Source organism: Solanum lycopersicum, chromosome 1 (assembly GCF_036512215.1).
Source record: "Solanum lycopersicum chromosome 1, SLM_r2.1".
Lineage (NCBI taxonomy): Eukaryota > Viridiplantae > Streptophyta > Magnoliopsida > Solanales > Solanaceae > Solanum > Solanum lycopersicum.
In genome coordinates this window covers 79,354,301-79,365,510 of record NC_090800.1, presented here as the reverse complement: position 1 = coordinate 79,365,510, position 11,210 = coordinate 79,354,301, and the positions used below count along the sequence as shown (strand labels likewise).

Genomic DNA, 11,210 nt, shown 5'->3' with positions numbered 1-11,210 from the left:
TTAAAGCAACTCAATTTTAAGGTTTATGCTTTGCAATGTGTTGGAATAGTCCGTTTATATATTTAAAAATTGCGCTAAAACTAGTATAATGTCGTATAAATTGAGATAAAAGAATAATCTGTTTGAAAATGATATAAAAAGTCCAAATTCATTTTGTGTCTCTGGAAAAGTGAATAATATTATATTGGACCTATTTTTAAATACCAAGAGAAGTAGAGAAGACTTATATCAAAGTTGGATAGGTATTTTTGTGGGCATCGATGAGCAGCCGGAATAAGAAGAGCGAATCGGAGGAGGTGGAAGAGCTGCTCCGTGCGGCAGAGGATGACGTGTCCCTCAAGCTGAGTCTGAATTCTCATATGGCTCGTGGTTCTTCCACCCAATTCATCGATCCAGATCTCGATCAACGTTTTCAAGCCCTCAGATCCAAGCAAACTCCCCCCAGAAAACCTAAGGGTTTAGACTTAGACAATCAAGCTACCTCAACAACGGACGAGTCAGATGACTTGCTTACCAGATTTGCAGCTCTCAAAAGCTCACTTCCCGCTTATTCTTCGGCATCATCATCTGCTAAGCAACACGTAGTGGTGGAAGATGAAGAGGATCACGATGATGAAGTTGAAAAGGTGATTAAGTGGGCCATTGATGCTGCTAGGCTTGATCCTTCACCTCCCTCCGGGACTGATGACGATGATGATAGCGATGACAACACTACTGATGAGGAGGACGATGGTGAAAATAGTGATGATGATTTCAACCGCGGCCATAGAAAAGCTAAGCGGAAATGATTTATGAGTGAGTGTATTGTGTATTTTTTCTTTTCGTGAATTGAGATCTTTGATTGGAAAAATAGGTATTTTCAATGTAACTTCTAGTACATAAATAACTGCCTCTACCTTGTATAAGTTAGCTAGTTCCAGTGCTTTGATGCATATTGTTTTGAGTATAGAGGGATTAGCTTGTCATCTCCTAACTACTTCCCAGTAAACTCTTACCCCGAACTACGGAGCTAAAGAGACTGTTTTTGATAGATCCTCGACTCAAAATAAGAAGATAAAAGGGAAGATGCAATGGCAAAAATTAAAGAAAGTATGACAAAGTCTGCTGAAAAGAAATGAAACAAAACAGAACAGAATACTAAGATAATCAGAGAATGAAAAAAACATCACAGTGACAAAAATTAGTGAAGAAGAGCGTATGAGAGTAAGTACTACCACTAGTTTGAAAGGAGAAACTAGACGACGTATACCTATCTACTAATCTTCTATCATATTCCGTTCTTCCCATAACCTTCTATTTATGTCCTCGATACGTTCAAACTGCATCATATTTTATCTAATCACCTCTCTTCAATACTTATTTGGTCTATTGCTACCAAAATCCATTAAAACTAGCTTATCACACCTCAATTTACTCATCTTGTCTCGAGTATCTTCGTTTGTATTCCTATATTCTCTAGTATGCCAACACATCTGTCTTATCATCATCAGTTCCGCAACTTTCAACTTCTGAACAAGTGAGTTTTTGACTAGCCAACACTCTTATCGCATACAACATACCACTCTGTAAAACTTGCGTTTATGTCTCGCCTTCTAATGGCTACATTGTTCATGCTATTTCATTTCTTGGGCTTAGAGTTTGAACTACATAAATTATCATTGGTTAGATTGTTATAATGGGCTAAAATGTTTGATCTACAGTTTCAGGAACACATCCTAGACCAAACTCCAAGGATCCAATTGCCAAAAGGAACTAGCTAGGTTGATGACATTCTTTATTATTAGCATACAGTAGAAAGATCAAACATTCAGATTTCATAGGAAGAGAGAACATTATCAGATGCCAGACTAGCAGCATTTAGTTGTTAATTATCCCCACTATAAGCGGAGCTAGGACGTGGGTTTGGATGAACCCATTAACTTTTTGGTAGACTCTGTATTTGTGTTAGAAGATTAAATAAATATATATATTAACTTGTGAACCCCTAACGAATGATAGCTTAGTGGTAAGGATGGGCGGTGAAAATACTTTTCACACTAGTGTTTGTGTGTTCAAACTCCACTATTAACTTATGTGAGTCTGAAACTCAAAGGGTAAAAAATATTAACAAAAATTCCAAAACGGTATATAAAATTTTATATAAACCAAAACGGTAAAATCGCTGTCGACGCAGCGATTTACTTCGACTGAAAAAGTAAAATCGCTGCTGAGGCAGCGATTTTGCCAAAAAAATTTTTTTTTAATAAAAAAATGAAATCGCTGCTCAAGCAGCGATTTCAAAATGTTTCTTCTTACAAATCGCTGGCAGGGCAGCGATTTAACATTATTTTTTAATTTTCTTTTTTTTTTAAAAAAATAAGGTATATCGCTGCTCTGGCAGCGATTTACGAAGAAAATTTTTTTTTCTTTAAAATCGCTGCCAGTGCAGCGATTTATAAAAAAAAAAATTTTTTGATATAAATCGCTGCTCTAGCAGCGATTTACAAAAATAAATTTTTTTTTTTTTTTTATAAATTGCTATTGTCATGTGATCCTTTTCACTTTATATATATATATATATATATATATATATATATAAAAGTATATAATTTTGTTTTAAAAAAAATTAAATAATTTTTCTCATTTAATTTTTTATTTAAAAAAATTAATTATTTGAATTCAAATATTATTTAAATTTAAATTCAATATAATATTTTTTTTTAGAAAGAAAATATATTTACTTATTTTTAATTTTTTTAAAATAATGTATATTTTCTTATAAATTATAAACATAAGTTAACATTTTTAAAAAATTTTTTTATTTAAAAAATTGCTCAGCGATTTAATAACAATTTTTTTTTTTTTAAATAAATCGCTGCCTAAGCAGTGATTTATAAAAAAATTTTTTATTATTTTTGTAAATCGCTGCTCTAGCAGCGATTTATATCAAATTTTTTTTTTTTTTATAAATCGCTGCTAAGGCAGCGATTTATATTGGAAAATATATATATAATTTTTTTTATAAATCGCTGCACTGGCAGCGATTTTAAAGAAAAAAAAAATTTTCTTCGTAAATCGCTGCCAGAGCAGCGATATACCTTATTTTTTAAAAAAAATAAAAATAAAAAATAATGTTAAATCGCTGCGCTGGCAGCGATTTGTAAGAAGAAACATTTTGAAATCGCTGCTTGAGCAGCGATTTTTTTTTGGCAAAATCGCTGCCTCAGCAGCGATTTTACTTTTTCAGTCGAAGTAAATCGCTGCGTCGGCAGCGATTTTACCGTTTTGGTTTATATAAAATTTTATATACCGTTTTGGAATTTTTGTTAATATTTTTTACCCTTTGAGTTTCGGACTCTAACTTATGTCAAGGCTTCGCCTATGAATTCCCACACTTGAGTTTGTTAAATTTGATCTTATGTCTGACTCACACACAAAAATTAGTTCAAGAGGAGGAGAATTGTCAAGCCTTATGAAAAGTTCACTACTACCGATTGGGGACTTCTGTCATTGTTCAACAAAGTCATGAATTCATATGAAAATAAGGTCTTAAAAAGGAAACAAAACTTGTGTGTTTCTTTTCTTTTGTATTTCACAAAAGATTATTTCAGGCGAGTAAAAGCAAGGTTATTATATAGATATCTCTTTAAATTCGCAAAACCATAGGTGCAACATGTTTTCACATACCAATAGCTACTCCATAAGTTCGATTTTATTTATATCTACGAACCATGATGAGGTTGAAGAGATTATGATCATGGACTTAACTCCATTGATGATCATCTACTCAAGCTTGAGAGCATATTGAGAGAAAGAAGAATGTATATTGTATTGATAGTGTATATGGTTAAAAAATGAATACAATGTGAACTTATATATACACTTGTACTTGGACTAACAACTCAACTAACTTCTAACTAACTATTGGAAACTAATTAACATGTAATTTGTAACTAACTATTTGATTTGCAGCTAACAAACCTAACAGAAAGTTAATGGTATTGATGTTATATTCTCATCACCCCCCCCCCCCCTCAAGTTGGAGGTGATGTAAACACAGACAACTTGTGCAACAAAGAATTGTGTTTAACTCCAGTTAAGGCTTTGGTGAGGATGTCTGCCAACTGTGAGTCTGTGGATATGTGATGAAGTGTGATTAACCCTTGATGGAGCTTAGTCCTTACAAAATGGCAATCAATCTCAATATGTTTTGTTCTTTCATGAAAAACTGGATTCTTGGCAATGTGAACTGCTGCTTGGCTGTCACAATGAACATGTATTGGTAGAGAACACTGCACATTCAACTCACTTAGCAACCTCTCAAACCATACTAGTTCTCCCACAACTTGCCTTATTGCCCTGTATTCAGCTTCAGCAGATGACAATGATACTGTTGCCTGCTTCTTGGATTTCCAGCTGACAGGACTATCTCCCATAAGAACTAGGTAACCACTAACAGATCTCCTTGATTCAGGGCAAGCAGCCCAATCAGAATCACAGTATGCACTTACAGTGAGATCAGCTTTGTTTGAAATAAAGATACCTATAGTTGGATCTTGTTTCAAGTATCTTAGCACATGGTAGGCTGCTTTCAAATGTGGTTCCCTGGGTGACTGCATAAATTGACTCAAGTGCTGTACACTATAGGATATGTCCATTCTAGTGTTAGTTAGGAAGTTGAGCTTGCCAATCAACTTCCTATATTGAGAAGGATCAGTCAATAGCTCACCATCAGTGGCCTTCAATTTCTCAGTTGAATCAAGTGGTGATGAAGTAGTTTTGCAACTTATCATATCAGAAGATCAGAAGTAAACTTCTTCTGAGAAACAACAACACCATCATGTCTGTACAAAATTTCCAGGCCTAAGAAGTAATGTAGTTTTCCCAAGTCCTTTATTTTGAATTTGTCATGCAGAAAACTCTTTAAGGAACTGATCTCATCAACATTGTTTCCAGTCATGATTATATCATCCACGTATATAGCAACAAATACTAAGGAACTTCCCCTCTTCTTGTAGAACATGGAATAGTCACTATCTGAATGCTGATACCCCCTTGAACATAGACTGTCTGCTAGTTTCTCATACCATTGCCTACTTGCCTGCTTTAGTCCATACAAAGATTTCTTTAGTCTGCACACCATGTTATCACATCTTGTTGTAAGACCTTGTGGAGGTACCATGTAGACTTCCTCATGTAAATCACCATGCAAAAATGCATTATTCACATCTAATTGATACAAGTTCCAGCCTTTCTTAACAACCAATGAGATTAATGTTCTAACAGTAGTCATCTTCACCACAGGTGAAAATGTCTCATTGTAATCTACTCCAGCTTGTTGTGTATAGCATTTCACTACCAGCCTTGCCTTGAACCTTTCTATACTTTCATCAGCCTTATGCTTTATTTTGTATACCCATTTATAACCAATAGTCTTTTTTCCATCAGGTAACATGACCATTTCCCAAGTATCATTAGCATGTAAGGCTTCAAATTCATGTGTCATGGCTTGCTGCCAAGCAGGGTGCAATATTGCCTCTTCAAAAGTATTAGGTTCACATTCATGTGAAATAGCTGTGACTAACTGCTGGCTATCAGAACAAAGACTATTGAAGCATACATGGTTATTATGAGAGACAAAAGTATTGAGGGAATGTAATTTAGGTAGGTTATATGTATAGTCCTTCAGATAACTAGGAGTATTTATTGTTCTAGAAGTTCTTCTAGGTTCTTGTGTTGTGAAATCAGCAGATGTTGTTTCATGTATATTAGTATTATTGGTTACTTGATTTTCAGTGACTTCATGTGGTGTAAGATTGTCCAGCAATTCATCAGTAGCAAATATGTTTGTTTTTCTAGGCATACAAGATATGTCAACAGACTGAGTAAGCAATTTTAAGACAGAACTGAAACTAGAGTCATCATCAAGAACATGAACAAAAGGAAACATTCTTTCATGGAAAACAACATCTCTGGATATATGAACTTTCTTTGTAGCTTGATTTAAGACTTTGTATCCTTTTGTATTGAATGGATAACCAACAAAAATATGAGGAGTGGCTCTTGGCTCAAACTTATCCTTGTGAGTTTTTAAAACAGTTGGAAAACAAAGGCAACCAAAACTCTTTAGATGAGAATAGGTAGGCTGTTTAAGGTATAATATCTCATATGGAGATTTGTTTTGAAGAAGTTTAGTTGGCAATCTGTTTATTATATATGTGGCAGTCAATACACACTCTCCCCAGTATCTCAAGGGCAACTTTGATTGAAACAATAGTGCTCTTGCTGTTTCAAGTAAGTACTTATGTTTCCTTTCTACCACCCCATTTTGTTGAGGTGTATATGGACATGTCTTTTGATGTATAATGCCTTTGGTCTGAAAGAAATGTACAGCTTCAGATGAGGCAAACTCTAAACCATTGTCTGATCTTATAGCCTTCAACTTGGTTTGAAACTGATTTTCTATGAGAGACACAAAAGCTTTAATGGTTTGAAGGGCATTACTTTTGCATCTTAGTAATTGTGTCCAAGTAGACCTACTGTAGTCATCAACCATAGTAAGAAAATAATGGTAACCATCATGAGTAGGTATGTGATATGGTCCCCATAAGTCTACATGTAGTAATTCAAAAATTTTGGTAGTTATAGAAGTACTTTCTGGAAATGGCATCCTAGTTTGCCTAGCCATATGGCATATGTTGCATGTGAAAGGTTGTTTAGGAGAAAAGTTTACAGGTATTGATGTTATATTCCTCATCTTTACAAATGGTACATGTCCTAATCTAGCATGCCATAGAAGTTCATCATCATTGTATGTTTGACTAGAGACATCAGCAAATGAAAGACATTTATCATTAGAATGAGAAGAAGACATAGTCTTACAATCTGCTTTATTTGCAGTAGAAGTTTGAGATTGTCTTACAGAAGATACATTGTGAGACTTTGAGACAAGATGACAATTAGAATGATGTGACTTTTCTTCAGTAGACTTGCAGCAATTGTGACATTTTTGACACAAGAAATATAGACCATTCTTGGCCTTACCAAGCTCCAGAGGGCTCTTCAGAGAAGGGCCCTGCAATAAGCAAGAAAATTTATCAAAACTGATGAATCCATTAAGTTGTAATGCTAAACAATGAACAGAGATGAGATTAAACTTAAAGCTAGGTACAAACAACACTTTGCTTAGAGTTAACACTGGATTTAAACAAGCATCACAAACTTGAGTCACTTTAACCTTGTAACCATTTGGAAGTGATATTAAGAAAGGGTATGGAAGAGTTCTAATATTTGTGAGAGTGGTTATATCATAAGTCATATGATGTGATGCTCCTGAATCTATTATCCAAGAACCAACAGTTAGCTTAACACATTCACAAGAAAGATCACCTATATCATTCATAGAGGAATAACAAGCAAGTATACCTGCCAAGTTCACAGCTCCATTCATCATGCTGTTTGAGTTATCAGAATTAGAAACTCCATTTCCAGTTTGTATACTTCCCAAGATGTTAAGTAATTGTTCATACTGATCTTTGGACAGGTTTATTGGCATCTCATTTCCCATTTGATTCTCTTCCTCAGATTGTTGTGCATTCATATCAGAAGCACACATGTTTGCTGCAGAACTTGTTCCTTTTCCCCTTTGAAACTTTGGATTGGATGGATATCCATGAAGTTTGTAACATCTATCTCTCGTGTGTCCTGACTTCTTGCAATAATCGCATACTAAAGTAGACCTGTTAATACTTGAATTCCCTCTAGACATATTGTTGCCAGAACTGGATGCAGCCCCTTTAGATGAACTATAATTTGTTCTGAATCCTTTGTAACCTGCATTGTTATTGTATTGTCCATAAGCATTGAGAGAAGTAGAATCCAAGGTTGTATGATTATGAGGCTTTACTTCTCTTTGCTTTTCTTCTTGACATAGAATAGCAAAGGCTTGAGCCATGCTAGGAAGAGTGTTCATCATGAGAATACTACCTCTAACAGTAGTATACATTTCATTTAATCCCATTAAAAAATGTATTAACCTTCTATCTTGCTCAGCCTTTTGCAATTTTGTTTTTCCTCCACAAGAACACACACATGTGCATTGAGAACCAATGTCAACTGTGCTCATCTCCTCCCACAGCTTTTTCATTGTTGTGTAGTACTTAGTGACATCTAAAGTACTTTGAACAAGCTCATTTATCTCCTTCTGTAACTGGTACAACTTACATCCATTTGTTTGATCATATCTTTCCTCTTATTCTGCCCATAACTCCTTGGCATTGTTCACATACTGCAGACTATCACACAACTCCGGAGACAAGGAATTCAAGATCCAAGATGTAACCATATCATCACATCTTTCCCACTGCAAGAAATTAGGATCAGTAGGTACAGGCCTCACAATTGCTCCATTAATAAAACCTGTTTTGCTTTTAACTGATAATGCTCTGAGGACTGCTCTTCTCCAAGATCTGTAACCAGTACCATCGAAAACTCCAGGTAACAGTGATGATCCTGCATTCTCTGAAGGATGCAGGTAAAAAGGACTTGAAAAATCCAAACGAGATGTAGTTAAACTAGAAGCAACATCTCCAATTTGAGTGCCAGTCATTGTGTTTGAATATCTGTGAGAAATCTAACACGAAAACACTCTAAAACTTTGCTAATTTCCAACTATGAATGTGTCTCCTTGATCAGAAAGGAAGAAGAAGAAGAAACCAAAAAAAAATGAATTCACAATATAACCTATCAATCAATTAATCGAACCAGTTGACAACAACAACAAGAATGGCTCACAATTCGATTTCGAAACAGATGAACAATTTGACTCCCTCGCTCTGATACCATGAAGAGATTATGATCATGGACTTAACTCCATTGATGATCATCTACTCAAGCTTGAGAGCATATTGAGAGAAAGAAGAATGTATATTGTATTGATAGTGTATATGGTTAAAAAATGAATACAATGTGAACTTATATATACACTTGTACTTGGACTAACAACTCAACTAACTTCTAACTAACTATTGGAAACTAATTAACATGTGATTTGTAACTAACTATTTGATTTGCAGCTAACAAACCTAACAGAAAGTTAATGGTATTGATGTTATATTCTCATCAGAGGTAATTGAAGTTAAAACAGTCACTCTTTAAATGTAGTAATAATAGTACGTACTTTGTTATTGTCAACTACAGAAATGCAACATAAATAAGTTGCTCCAAAACTAGTTTTTTTGATAAAATAATCTTACTATTAAAAATACATTAATACTCGTCCTCAATCGTAATTTTACTCTCAAAACACTTTTTAAAAAAGATTAGTCAAATACAATTTGCTTGTAAAAAATACTTTTCAAATGAATTAGCTAAACACAAATTGTGTTTTTTTTTTCAAAAGCACTTCTCTGAAAAGCTATTCTAAAAAGAAAATGTTTCTGAAAATAAACAGTTTTTAGTAGTAATGTAGCTTATAGTAGCTCAAAGGAAGGAATATTGTCAAGTCTTACGAGGAGTTCACACATCTCATTGGCTACCAATTTGAAACTCTTGTCATTCTTCAACAAAGTCATGAATTCATATGAAAACAAGGTCTAAAAAGGAAACAAGACTTCATTTCTCTTGAGGAATGAACGCTTTTTTCATTCACTATGCATTGACTGGATGCCTACTCGCGTGATCAATCGTTGGACGGCTAGAAAAACACAAGTTTAACACGTCTTTCTTTATTTATTTATTTTCGTGTTTTTTCTTATGTATATCACAAAAGATTATTTCAGGCAATAGTTAGATGAGGTGTGTTAGAGTCGAGTAGAAGCAAGGTTGTTATATATAGATACCTCTCTAAACTTGCCAAAATCATACGTGCAACATGTTTTCTCATACCAATAGCTACTCCATTTTTACGTTTGATTTTATTTAGACTACGAATCATGATGAGGTAAACTGAAGTTAAAACAATCACTCTTTAAATGAAGTAATAATAGTACTATCTTCATTCATTTTTAATTGTAATATTACGTAAAATATCAATCAAAGTTTTTATTGTTTGACTATATAAAAAAGAAAATTATGACTATTAAAAATAGACCGACGTAATAGAGTAACGACAGAAATGCAACACAAATAAGTTGTAAGATTTATGATATATATTTATAGGAACCCCACCACCTCAATAAGGAACAAATCAAGTTGGGGGGTATCATGCCTAGTCCAAGCTAAGCATTAAAGGCGTAACTTTAGGACTCAATATATACTTTGGTAGGAACATATAGTAAAACATATTAAAACCGTCGGTGATGCCATTTTTTTTTTAAGAAAAAAATAATTTATCATGTGCCTTGAGCCACATTAAGGTGGCATCTTTTACTCCTAACAATAATACAATTGTGCAACATAATATATATAACCAGATTTCGTTTTAAAAAAAATAGTTTAGTGGCTTTGATATAATAAAATAATATTAATGAATCATCACGCCGAAATATCTAAATGGTGCTAAAAAAGTAAATTATTTTGAATCAAGATATGGTTATTGTTCAATATGTTATTGTTTCATATTTAACGGTAATATATGTCTGTCTAAACATAGTCAGTAATAAAAATCATATTTTTATTAGTTAAAAGTTTAATAAACCGATCACAATAATCAAAATTAGAACTTAGCAATCACTTAGGTTCCAAAAATGCTATTATTCCAAAATAAATAATACTTCTTTTATCCTTCTATTTTGTATTGCATATTTCAAATTTCAAGATTCAAATAAGTTTAATGTAATTATAAAATTTTAATATAACTTTTTAAATATTTTAATTATTATAATTTATAATATTTTTACATGGTTTATAAATATATAAATTTCATTGTAATTTTTTTAAAAAATTCCATGTGCAAATTTTTGGATAAACTTAAAATCTTTTAACTCTCGCAAAATAAAATATATCATATAAATTGACACGGAAAAAAATATATTGAATCAAAGTGCAATTTCGAGAAAGCAAGGGTAAAATTGAGAGAGAAAAAAAGGACACAGGACGTTGGGATAGGCCCACGTACTACTTTGTTTTCATAATTGTTTTTTTTTTTTCATTTAATTGCATTATTTGCTCTTCAAATTCATCGTCCTTTAATATTTTTGTTTATGTCTGGTGGGACATAACTTTTTAAGTGCATCAAATATAGCTTATCAAATATTATGATATGTGAAAATATAAACTTGTGGTTCCGTTAA

The 11,210-nt window shown here is 33.2% G+C and overlaps 2 protein-coding genes across 2 annotated transcripts; one reads left to right on the top strand and one right to left on the bottom strand.

The window, feature by feature from the left end:
- The first annotated feature begins 28 nt into the window (after positions 1–28).
- LOC101252221 (uncharacterized) lies at positions 29–973 on the top strand. Its single transcript, XM_010326879.4, has one exon. It carries the CDS (start codon positions 261–263, stop codon positions 786–788), a length of 528 nt encoding a protein of 175 aa, XP_010325181.1. The 5' UTR covers positions 29–260; the 3' UTR covers positions 789–973.
- Positions 974–8,230: 7,257 nt separating this feature from the next.
- On the bottom strand, positions 8,231–8,587 carry LOC138347226 (uncharacterized). Its single transcript, XM_069294966.1, has one exon. The coding sequence runs from the start codon at positions 8,585–8,587 to the stop codon at positions 8,231–8,233; it is 357 nt and encodes a 118-aa protein (XP_069151067.1).
- Between the last annotated feature and the right edge of the window lie 2,623 nt (positions 8,588–11,210).

What these genes read in the sequence shown, in the direction of transcription:
- LOC138347226 (XM_069294966.1), bottom strand. Translation starts at nt 8,587, where the DNA reads ATGACTGGCACTCAAATTGGAGATGTTGCTTCTAGTTTAACTACATCT.
- LOC101252221 (XM_010326879.4), top strand. Translation starts at nt 261, where the DNA reads ATGAGCAGCCGGAATAAGAAGAGCGAATCGGAGGAGGTGGAAGAGCTG.